This window comes from Neovison vison, chromosome 7 (assembly GCF_020171115.1).
Source record: "Neovison vison isolate M4711 chromosome 7, ASM_NN_V1, whole genome shotgun sequence".
Classification (NCBI taxonomy): Eukaryota; Metazoa; Chordata; class Mammalia; order Carnivora; family Mustelidae; genus Neogale; species Neogale vison.
This window is the reverse complement of record NC_058097.1, coordinates 116,010,705-116,022,525: the sequence shown is the minus strand read 5'-3', so window position 1 is coordinate 116,022,525 and position 11,821 is coordinate 116,010,705. Positions and strand designations below refer to the sequence as shown.

Here is an 11,821-nt window from a genome sequence, read left to right as displayed (position 1 = left end):
AAGGGAAGAGAGAACAGAGCCCCCCCCCCCCCCCCCCCCTCGCCACCCTCCGCTTTGCATAGATCTCCTTTTTCCAAGTGTTTCCTCTTTAATTATGACCTGTTTCCCCTCCCTCTCCCCCCGCCCCAGCTTCAGTGAAAGGAGCCCTTCTGTCACTCGTCACTGGCTCCCGCGCCCGCCCGCTCGCGAGCTCGCTGTGGGAGGAGCCCGCCGGAGGAAGCCAAGCCGTGCGCCAGGGCTGCCGAGAGCCACAGAATGGATCTGCTCCGCGCGGGGACGTCGCTGACGAGCCCGGCTTCCCGCGGCGGCTAGGAGCCCGGCCACCCGGCCACTGGCGTCGGCAGGCTGCGGGAACCTGGAGGCCCGGGGAGAGCGGGGCCGCGCCGAGGGACGGACGCACGGACAGACCGATGGTTGGCGCGCGCCCGGGAGGACCGCGGCGGAGGCTGAGCACGGAGAGCCGCCCGGGAGGAGAAACTCACTGCCGACCCAAGTTGCCCCGCCGGCTCTCCCTCGCGGCGCTGAGGAATGAAACCTTTCCAGCTCGATCTGCTCTTCGTGTGCTTCTTCCTCTTCAGTCAAGGTAGGAGCCCCGCGCGGCGGCCGGAGTTGCTAGGAAAAGTCGGCTGGCGTGGCGGCTGGCAGGGGGCTGGGGGCAGGAATCGGGGGGCCGGCTTCGGAAACTCGCCCCGATCCTTGCGTCCGAGATGCGCCGGCATGGCTTCTGTGCCTTTGCCAATGCAACAGAATGGTCCTGTTTATTTTCCTTTTGCAAGGAAGGGGTGTGGGAGGGGTGACTTTCTCCTCTCACTTGTCAACCTCCTGCTCAAACTCTCCGATGCAAATGAGTTCTTTATGCTCCGGTATGTTAATGAGGCAGTTATCTGTGTGGCTCTGGCGCCCTGAACTTCTGGGCACCTCCTCTCCTTCCGACTCAGGTTGGGAGAAGGAGCGGGGCGGGAAGGGGAGCTTTGTTTAGGTGGCTCTTTCAGCTCGAGGAAGGTCTGACTTGCAGGAGTGGATTCAGAAGCCGGTGTGTGCGGTTGCACGGTGGCAGAGGGATCCCCCGTTAGCCAGCGCACCGCCGGGGTGATGTGCGGTGGTTGGGGGAGAAGCTGGGCAAGAGTTTCATTGAACGTAATGTGCTCTGAATAAAGCTGAATTCTGAATCCCACTCAGCCCCGGATTCAGGGTCTAACGTGAAATGTCGCCCCTGGTGCTGATTGTTTACTTTGCGCAGCCTAGCACGGGCAGAGAGGCTGGTGGACTTTTCCGGAAAGAACTTTGCTACCTCTGGGCTGGCTCCCTGCCCACGGGAGCCCTGGGGTGGGCGTGGGGACTGGCCTGGGGAAGGGAGGGGGCAGGCGATCTGGGCAGGGGCTGCGGGGTGCCTACTAGCCAAAGGCATCAAAAGTCACCTGTGGAATTGAGTTCCAAGGGGGGAAGTAAATCAGCTCCTTCCCACTCGTTAGGCATGCCAGGACCACCTCTGCCTTCTGAGGCAGCATTTGTGCCAGCCTGCTGGGCTCTGAGAGGGACAGGACTCTCAGAAAAATCCACAACAGAGCATGTCCATCTGTTGATTAAATGAAGGGTAAAAGTTTTCAAGGAAGCAGAGCCCCGCCATGGGAGGGGGGGGTGGCTGGCTTTGCAAGCGGAACTGCATGTCTCCTTTTTTTCCCTGTCATGGAGAAGCCAAATGTAAGCAGAAACCATGCCTCCTGCCTCTGCTCTTGTAGTGGTACTCAGGGTTGCTGCACATTTTCCCTTTATCAAACTTTGCTCCTGGCCATCCTGATGAAACTCGGGATGGGGGGGGGCTTTCCCCCATTACGGTGTGTATATGCCCACCACCTGCATGTAATTATAATGTGGACACACAAACACACACACTCTCGTGTATTCATAGGGTATTGTGCATGTCATCAGGGCTCCCTACAGCAGCAGGAAGATAAATTGCCTTCTCTAGAGTTTTCAGGCTGAATGAATAAGAACTATCTCAGAACACTGGTACAAAAACAGTTTGGGTTATATTACCATTTTGTGAGATTACCCTCCTTGGATGCCTGTGTGCTGGCTTAGGGGCAAACACACACACTCACACACTCACACTCCTGTCCTCCTTTGCCTCTTCCCACTGTACTCAGGAAGTCACCTGTAGAATCCCTAAAAGGAGGAGCCCACCACGCCCACCCAATGTTCATGGGACCCGCACACATGTTAATCTGCCCGTGTGTTGTTGGAAAACTGGAGCTGTGATTCTCTTCTGGCTTGGCATAAGACGCTTTTGGTATCTGAGTGCCTCTTCCGTTGTCTGAATCACCGCAGTGTGCATCTTCTGCTTTGCTTATCCCCTTTTCAGTACCAGAGCTCCTTTGTTACTCTTCTCATAGGAATCTTTAAATATTTACCTATGGAGGTTAATGCTCCGTTTCATCTACCCTTAGCCCTGAGAGCACTAGGGAGAAAGCATGGTGCCCTGCAATGCCTACTTCCTTGTGATTCCTGAGTGTTCTGAGTGTGGCCGGTACTGCCCGCCCTACCCAATGGTAGATGTCATGGTCCACGGGGCTCCAAAAGAGGTCTAAAGAAAGACCATGAGGCAAAGTGGTGGTAATCAGCCAAAATCCTTTGCATCACTGGACACTGTAGGTTCCATGAATAGACAGCATTGGATGACAGGAATTAAGGGCCAAATAGAATGCTTTTTATGGACTTTGGTGATATGTTACCTTTTGACTTGATCCATAGACCTGTGTTTTAACGTGGATGTTATCCTGAGTATGGTGAATCCCCCAGAGGATTCTACTCAACCCTACACCTATATGATCAGTTCCTAGACTGTGCCCACCCCTACCTAGATCTGTAGACTTCTCAAGTTATTAGTTCAAGTGCATCTCTTCTGAGAGGTCGTTGGAGGACCTGCCCTCAGGCTCGAGGTCACTCCTGCAGACAACCCCTGCCTGAATTTGCATCCTGCCTGGCACACCCCACCGAGTTACCCATTTGACCCACCTCACTCACACTCTTCCTCCTGGGATCCTTTCCAAGGAAATGTGCAGGGACTCAGGGATGCCCCTCCTCTCAGGGAAAACAAATGTCCAGGCTTCTTTTTGGACCTTTATCTGGCACTCTGGTGACACATCCATCTGCTGCCCAGCACCTCTCCTGGTGGGAGCCTATGTGTCATCTTAGAGTTTCTGGAAATGCAATTCTTGTGCTTCCAGCTCCCGTTGTCTTAGTCCCCCTACAGAGGGAGAGCTTCAAACAGCGCTCTGAACACTTCCTTAGCAAAACACTGAAGTCAAAACTCTGAAATTCCCTTTCAGTTGCCCTTTCTGTCCCAATGTGTCTGGTATTTATTCACTTTTACTTGTTCTCGAACCTCTTTATAGAGAGTGAAATCCAAGTCTGTCAGTGTCAGTGATACGCTGTATCCCCTCTCCTTTTAAAGTTTGGGCTTCTCCTGTAAATGGGAGATTAAATATTTATTTATCTTTCCTAAGGTGGCAGTAGAAAGACCAAATGGCGTGCCTCCATTTCCTCCCCTGCCAACGTCCCCGGGCCTGGCTCCCCATAAAGAAATGGTGAGCCACCAGTGTGTGCTGCTTGTGGGTTTCTCTCTTGCTGGGGACGCCTCTCCCATCAGCTGTCAGGACCGCGTGCTTTGTTCAGAGAGGGATAATGTCACAGCACAATTTGCCTCCTGTGGAGAAGAGGCATGTTCTGCTCCTGGGTGAAAAGGGATCGATTCTCTTGTCATCCATAAACTTGGAACTTGCGACATTTTTTTCCCTTTATCATTTCCGTTTGCCCACAACTGTTTCCCTCCGTGCCCTCCTTCATCTTCAAGATCCGCGAGGCAGCCTGCACCTCCCCGTCTTAGGTAGCTGCGGAGGAGCCACGCGCTTGCAGGATGGAAGGTCGTGTTCCGCAGCAGATCCAAAAGTCTGGGGAAGGTGCAGTGACACTAAGTTGGTGCCTTGAACTCAGACGCTCTTTGGAAAGGTGTTCTATCTGCACACTGACATTTTCCCCTAGCACTTCTAGACTGTCCTGTCTGGCCTTAGAACCTCCTGGAGTTGGAAAGCTCTAACTCTGGCCCAATCCAGATCTCTCCTTGGATTTTCACGTATGCCAGGCTGCTCTGAGTGTGTTGGGGGATGCGGGGGGGGGGCAGTGAGAAATGGCATTTACCTGTCAGTGACAGTCCCTGAATTGAGGATTCACCTGGGCTGTCACCTCCTCCTTGGGAAGAATCTAATTGACTTGATCTCCCGACCTGCTGGCAGGAGTCACCCAAAAGGCTCTCTGACAGCTACCTGAAGGTCAGACGTTCTTGTTGACATCAGTCTCCGAGGGGAGAGAGTCTGAAGCCAAGAAGGGGCAAATAGCTTGTGAGGGGAGACACCCAGCTAGGATGAGGGAAGCCACGAGGATGACGGGAAGCTTGGAGAGGAAGGAGACACTGCTTCGAGATGTCTTAACTTGGGAGAAGCTCCCTTGGGGAGGGAGATGGGCACTGAAAGATACCAGGAACACATCAGAGGCAGCCAGAAGAATGGGGGGTTCCTAGGGGGTACAGGCTGAGAAGGCATTGGAAAAAGAAACTGGGAGTGAACCGCAACTTAGCAAACCTTGAACCTTGCCCAGAACTGTCATATAACAAAAGATGAGGCAAGTAATAAGCTGCTACCCGCACTGGCACCCCGAGTGGTATGACGTCTTGTCTAGAGGAGGAAGAATGGTTCCTTTTGTCCTGGAAGGTCAATGCACAACTGCCAAGGGTGTGGGACCACTTCTTGAACAAATCCTCAGTGTGAGGGGAACTGGGACACATCCCTTGTGCAAGGGGATGGTCTTTGTGTCTGCTGCTCAGCAGGGAGCTCTCTGTTGCCAGCCAAACCTATTGGGGAGGGAAGAGAAGCTCCCCAGGGGTGAGGGGTGCGGATGGGGGTCAACGCCCGCACAGGGCACTTACAGGATACTGCAGGGGGCCTCCTTCTTGGGTTACAAAGGAGGATCTCACTTGGAGCATGGCAGCAGAGAGCTAGGCATGGCACCAAGGAGCCGCTCTCCCTGGTGTGCCTGTGTTGGTAGGAGCCAGGGCCAGCAGGAGATGGGGTGGAGCCTGGGATTAGGCCTTAAGATGCAATTTTTCTTTTTTGTTCAGCCCAGTGGGGGTGACTTAGGCGGCATTATATTGCAGACCCAAAAAAGCACATGAATAATCCAGAGTGAATTCAAGAGATTTCAATAGCAAAATAATAACAATACTAATGATACCTTTGATTTGCAGAGTACTTTTCTTCCAAGGAGATAAAAAGATAAACTGTTTTGGAAACATGAACAAGGAAAAGAAAATTGGCTGTGATGGAGGAGTGGGGAAGGAGGCCCAACAGCATTCATTTTAGGGTCTCCTAAAAATCAGGGCTGGGGAGGGGGCTGTTACATGGGCAAGAGGCATCATTCTGCAGCTCCCGTTCCTTATCCTTCTAAAATGGTGAAATACAAAACTTTGAGGTGAAAAACCAGGCATTTTTAATGGGAGTCAACTAGAAAGAGTGAGGCCACATATCCTGCCTGTGCCTGGGAGCAGAGACCCTGATTCAGCAGTGGGGAGGGTCGGGAAGATCAGGAGAAGGTCGGAACTTGCACTTGGACTCTCCACCCCTGCAGCGATCCTGATTTTAATGATGGTGCTGGTGGCACAGCCATTGGGGCCCCAGTCTTCCCACAAGGTCAGTGGACACCCCAGTGTTCATGTAGCAGGGTCGGGCTGGGACGGCTGCTCTGGGGGAGGTCTGCTCCCTTGGGTTACTTGTCGCCTCATTGCTATCCACAGGGAGTGAGGAAAAAAACAAGGCAGCATCCCGTGCCTGGCTGGGCTAGCTTTGCCCTGTGTTCCAAATAGAGGGGGTTTTATTTCCATCGAGGAGACGGAGTCCATTGCATTGAGGCACGGATGATATTGTACATGGTTTCCTTTTCCCTAGGGGAACACCAGAATCTACAGTTAGGCATGCACATCCGGTAAGAAGGTAGATAGATAACTTACTGATCGTTGCAATACTTCTCACACTGTCACGCAAAGAATGCCATGCCTTGCTTCTACCAGACCTTGAAGATCAAGCCTGGAAGGGCTGCAGCCTTCCAGGCTCTCTTGGAATCCACACCACTGCCATAGAGTGAAGATCTCCACCGCCATATTGAATGTGAACTTCCATTAACTTTCTGCTTATGAACCACGAAAGGAGCTAAGGATCTAACATTGTGCTCCCCCCACCCTTTCCTCTTCTGAGTGTGAAAATGAGTACTCTGGCTGTATATTTCTAGAAGTCAGTAAATGTCAATATTGGATAAGTGTTTCCTTTCTATCACTGCAATTTAGCATAAGCTTCTTGGAAACAAATGTCTTCCATAAGCATACAATGTTTCCATGAGTACACAGTCAACAAGGCTATGAGGATTAAATAAATGTCAGCTTTCCTTGGGTACACTGGTAACAAGTCAAAGCCGTGAAAATAGTGACCAGCTGGGGCAAATCCTGCTCCCTATTGAATTATTCATTTGCAGTCCTGGCTGGGGCTTGGAGGGTGAGAGGGGCCCACCCTTCCCCCTCACTCCTGGACAGAAAGGCAAGGAAGTAGCCAGACATAGAGACCTCCCACATGCTCTGGGAAGGATCCCCTGACCCCTGCAGTGTTGAAGCCATATCATGCCCTTTTCAGATCTCCTCCCATCTGTGACCCCACTCTACACACACACACACACACACACACACACACACAGCTTATTGCTGAAATGCAATCCTATCCAGAGCTTAGAACCAATCTGCCATCTTCCTGAAATAAGAGGTGAGATCTCACTGTGCTCTTCTACATGGTATTGGTGTCCTCATTGGCAGAGTGAGGCAAATTAACCTGAGTCCATCCTTTATTTTTAATTTTTGTTTTGAACACTGAAACCCAAACCGTAATGGTATAAGGCATCAGTATTAAGAAGACGCCTGAATATCAGGCAGAATGACCAAGATGGTCAGCTTCCTTGGCCTGTGTTCCCTGGACGGTTGTTTTAAGTTCAGACTCTTTCTAACCCTTGCCTAGAAGATAGGAATTTGAAATCTGACACTGAGTTGCATGGCAACCAGGGCTCCCATTCATCATTCCACACTTTTCCCAGTGTCTCAGAGGGCCACATTCTCTTGGTCCTCCTTGATGTACTTGAGAACACCAAAGCTCAGCCCTTTGCCACTCAGCCCACACTCATGGTAGGCCAACTGTGTGGTGGGCACGATGCCAGGGACTTCTGAGGCAAAGACCCCCTAAGACATTATTTCTGCCCAGGTAGGGGCTCTCCATCTGGTCAGGGAGCAGACACTTTGACTCATGGTTACATGACGGGCTCAGAGTTGTTGAGAGTATTCTGAGAGCTGCTGAAATGACCGAGGGCATCAGGAAGGGCTGTACAGAGGCAATGACTTGACTTCAAAGGATGTCTCGGAGCCCTTCTGGGGAAGCACAGAAAAGAGTGCTCCGGGCTTGCCTTAGTGTGTGCAAAGGAAAGAAGGCAGGACAGAATGCCATCTGTTCCGAAGCAATGGGTAGTGTGGGTGGCTGGAATATGAGTGTGTAGAGGGTTGTGAGAAGCTCAGGAAGGGGAGGGTCAGCTTGTCATAAACACCATGCTAAATGTTTTGATGACTTAACTCTCAGAGTTAAGTCTGTTCCTTAGAAACATTGTGAGGAGCTTCTGGGTCTGCGCTCCTCTCTGTGCCATGCATCCTGTGGATAAAAAAGGGGAAGAATCCATTTGTTATTTATTCTTCTTGCTTTGCCATGTCTTTTATATGGGGCTTTAAAAGTGTGGAACTGAATGGACACACACCATTCTCTCCAGCTCACCTTCCTTCATAGCTGGTATGTAAAGGACAGGGGGGAAAGTAGTGAGAGCGTAAGTGTGGAGGAACCGACCTTCCCTGTTGGTCTGCTTTCCAGAAGGAGGCAGAGAAGAATAGCATGTAGACGTATATTTAAGAACAATGTGTTGGATAAAGAATGTGGCAGGGGTTGGGGGGCGCCTGGGTGGCTCAGTGGGTTAAAGCCTCTGCCTTCGGCTCAGGTCATGATCCCAGGGTCCTGGGATGGAGCCCCGCATCAGGCTTTCTGTTCAGCGGGGAGCCTGCTTCCTCCTCTCTCTTACTGCCTGCCTTTCTGCCTCCTTGTGATCTCTCTGTCTGTCAAATAAATGAATAAAATCTTTATAAAAAAAAAAAAAAAGAATGTGGCAGGGAACCACGGAGCACTCGGAAGCAGGGATGGCTACGTGCATGCTGGATTGTGAGTCAAATGGCGGCCACTGAGGAATGGGACTTACCCATTTCTGGGGCCCTGGGAGGCTCACCTAACATTGAGGATGAATGGTAAGTAAACCAGGAAGGGAGACAAGAACAAGGACGAGATAAGTAAGAAATGCCTAGAGACATTTTGCTGATGATTTCTTTGCCATTCTGAAGAGAAAGCTAAGTTTTGCTGGCTTTGAGGAAAACAAGTTTACAAGCTGTGATTTCACTCAGAAGATGTTAGAAATGTTTAGAAGTCTCTAGTATCAAGAGTAAAGAACGTCATGAGATCTACTTATGGGTTCCACACTTGGGGCTGTTCTCATCAGGAATTGGTGGGGATTTGGCAGGATGAGTTCAATAGTGAAGCAAATACATGCATTGTTCAGCCAGAAATAGGCAGTGACGTAGCTAAGACTGTTGATATTTAATCCTAGTGTCTAAGACTAGCCTGCTGAACAATCTCCCACTGCTGACAGTGCTCTAAGGGTAGAATTCGGACCACCAAAAAGGGAAGAATTAATTACTCAGGAGCAGATCAAAGAGTAGAGTAGATATCACTCAAATCCTCTCCGACCCCACGATTCCCTGAATATTATGTTAGCAACAACCTATTGATTCTGGATAATAAATTCCTAGAAGATAGAAGATGTGTTACAGATGTCTTTTTTGTCCAGCACATTTTCTTGTAAGTGCCAGCAAAGCCTTTGGGCTGTTGGTGATGGCAGTAATAATGTTTTGATGCTGCTGCTGGTGGTTGTGATGAGTGTTGGTGTAGGGCCTCCCAAACTGTAGAGTGCCATTCATAAGCCCTAGTTCATTTCATTACTGTGCTAGCACGAGAGGCAGCTGTCACACTGTCATATCCTCTGAAAGGTCATGTTGCTCGACCAAAGTCACTCTCATCTGCTTTACTTTTTCATATGCCTCGATGCTTCTCAAGATGCTGGGAGATGCAGTTGCTTCAAATCATCCATCCTGAAAAATGGATGAGAAGATCCTAGGCAGTGGCATAAGAGGGAACATGTTCTTCAAACTTGTGGGAATCCTCGGTGGTTAGGCAAAGAAAAGGATTTTAAGGATTTCCCATGAAAACCAGGGAGCTGACCTTCAAACCTAGCCTTGCAGCTCTGTCTTTTGATTCCAGGCTTTTTCTGAGTTGGTTCCTTCATCTTCTGACATTCAGCTTTACCTTGAGGCCATGAGGTTTCTGGGGGGAATGACAGGCCAGCCTCTTGGGCTGAATAGCAATCAAGGGGATGTTGCTTGGATAGTTCCTTTTGTGGCTGTGTTGACAATTAAAAAGAAAAAAAAAAGCAAGAGTAGGAACTTTTATTCTCTTAATTGGTTGATTAAAATATCCATTTCTTTTATCCACCTGCCCTGGTGCCAGGCATGCTGCTCAGCACAGAGGACTCTGAATAAATGTTGGAATGTTGACATGAATGGCAAAAAACAATGCAAAGGAAGAGAAAGCAGGGTTTCTGACATCACGAATGTGTGGGGGCTGACAAGGCGCCCCTGGGAGGACAGAGGAGGATCCCAGCTATTTGGAGTAGGAACTTGTTCCTCTCTGAGTGAGGCCTGGAAGACCAGGGGGTCACCAGGGACAGCGCCAAGAGAAATACCCTCCTGTGAGCCACCCACTTTTCAGTTTCAACAAAAAACCCCAGCCCTATCCTTCTGTTCTTAATGCATGTCAGTTTCCATTTCTGTCAGTCACCTGGAAGTGTCACAGGTGACTCGGCTCTGGTGCACTGTGACAGCCCACCTGTCACCCTTGGCGATGTTGGGAGATATGACAGCTTCAGAGTAACAGTGGGACCTGGCTGGCTCATCATGCAGGCAACCAGGGGACAGAAGCTTAGAGCTTTCTCCTGGAGACCTTTCCTGGGTACCACAGGAGAAGCGAGGCCACCCTCCCCACCTTCCTGCCCTCGTGACAAAGAGAGAGAAATTGCCAATTAACCTCCCAGTGACTTGACCCTCCATATTCTAGGACCCACAGTTTTCCACACCTTGCTGAAGAACGCTGGGTCTACCCCACATTCACAAGGAGTCCCATTTCATCAGAGAGCTGGCCTCAGAAGCCTTTTTCTTACAAAGGTGCACCTGAGTGAGGGGCCATCTGTGGGGGAGAGAGAGGGCCTGTTCTTTAGTTGAGTCCACATCAGGCTGGAGCTGGTGGAAATATTTTGGGATGTGAAACCCGGTGAGCACTGCAGTTCCCGAATCAGCCTGATGGTGGCAGCAGCAGCGCTTGCAAAGCCCAGGAGTGAGCTGAGTGGAGGCCCAGAGGGCCCTTAGTAGCAGAAGAGCCGGAGTCTCTCGGCCAGCTGCCTGGGCCCTACCCTGCCCATGACAGTGGGGCTGAGGCAGCTGAGCCAGGGCAGGGAAAGGGCATGAAGGGAAAAGACCAAGGCTTCGGATTGGCAGCAGCTGCCCCCACCCCTGCCAGAGGCTCGGGTGCTTTCTGCTGTTTCTGATGGATGTGAGGGCAGTGCCCCAGAGGCAGGTGGGTACAATTAAAAATGCTCAAGGGTGTGAAAGAGTTGCAAAGAGAGACCTCAGCTAGCTGTCCATTTCCTTATGGCAGGTGTTTTCCCATGCTGGTGTCTTTCCTGTGGGTGATGAATGCATCCGTCCCTCAATGCCCACCTCCCCCGACCAGGGGTGGCTGGGAGCCAGGAGCCCCACTTCCTGTCCCCAGCCCCCAACCTGGGCCCACTGGGCTTCTCCCCAGGAGTTTGCCTCTTTAATGATCCAGGAGCCAATATTTCTGCTGCTGTTCCCCTCTCATGCTGGAGAAGCAAAACAAACAGATGCTAAAATTAGTCTCATTATTCCTGATCTCCCTGGCAGGCTGAAGAGGTGCTACTCTGTTTTCATCTCTGGACAGAAACAGACACCATTAAGACAAATCAGGGGAAGCAGTGGTTGTTCATTTCAGAGAGCAACTTACCAGGCAAGGTAACCAGAGCCTAAGGGAGGACACTGAAATCCCACGCCCACCCTGCGGGGAGGTGACAACTTGCCCTTTTCACCTTTTGAAGATTGCATGTATGTGTCTCAGACCCCAGAGTCAATTTGTGTGCAGCATAAACAAAGACAGTGGGACGTGGGGTGAGGGAAAGGTGAGGCCATCGTTGGAGCAGCCCACTCCTTGTCTTCTCTGCGTGGCTTGATTGGCTGGTGAACTGGCCTTGTACGTTGCCGGACACCATGCGATGTTATTTCATATCCATTAGGTTTGGGTTGCCAGTAGGATTTTAGATGAGGTTCGCTCAAACCCAAGTGGCTTCCGCACCTGACTCCCCGTCAGAGCCCTTTGCTGCTTTGTCGCTAGCAACGTGAGTTTTCACTGGCCCGATCTGTCTGTCCTCACGCTGTCTGTCTTCCTGGGAAGGGGGCAAGGGAGTGAGGGAGGGGTTCCCAATGGGGTCGGAGAGAAGGTAGGATTGTTCTGCCTGTGTTATTAAC

General features: G+C 50.9%; 1 protein-coding gene across 4 annotated transcripts in view; it reads left to right on the top strand.

The window, feature by feature from the left end:
* The first annotated feature begins 375 nt into the window (after positions 1–375).
* KIRREL3 (kirre like nephrin family adhesion molecule 3) overlaps positions 376–11,821 on the top strand; it is a 532,455-nt gene continuing 521,009 nt past the window's right edge. For 2 of the 4 annotated variants that reach the window (XM_044258181.1, XM_044258179.1), the window contains exon 1: positions 376–583. In XM_044258181.1, coding sequence (XP_044114116.1) covers positions 529–583 — 55 coding nt within the window. In that variant the 5' untranslated portion in view covers positions 376–528. The remainder of the gene's footprint in view (positions 584–11,821) is intronic. The other 2 variants (XM_044258182.1, XM_044258180.1) reach the window with 1 other exon arrangement.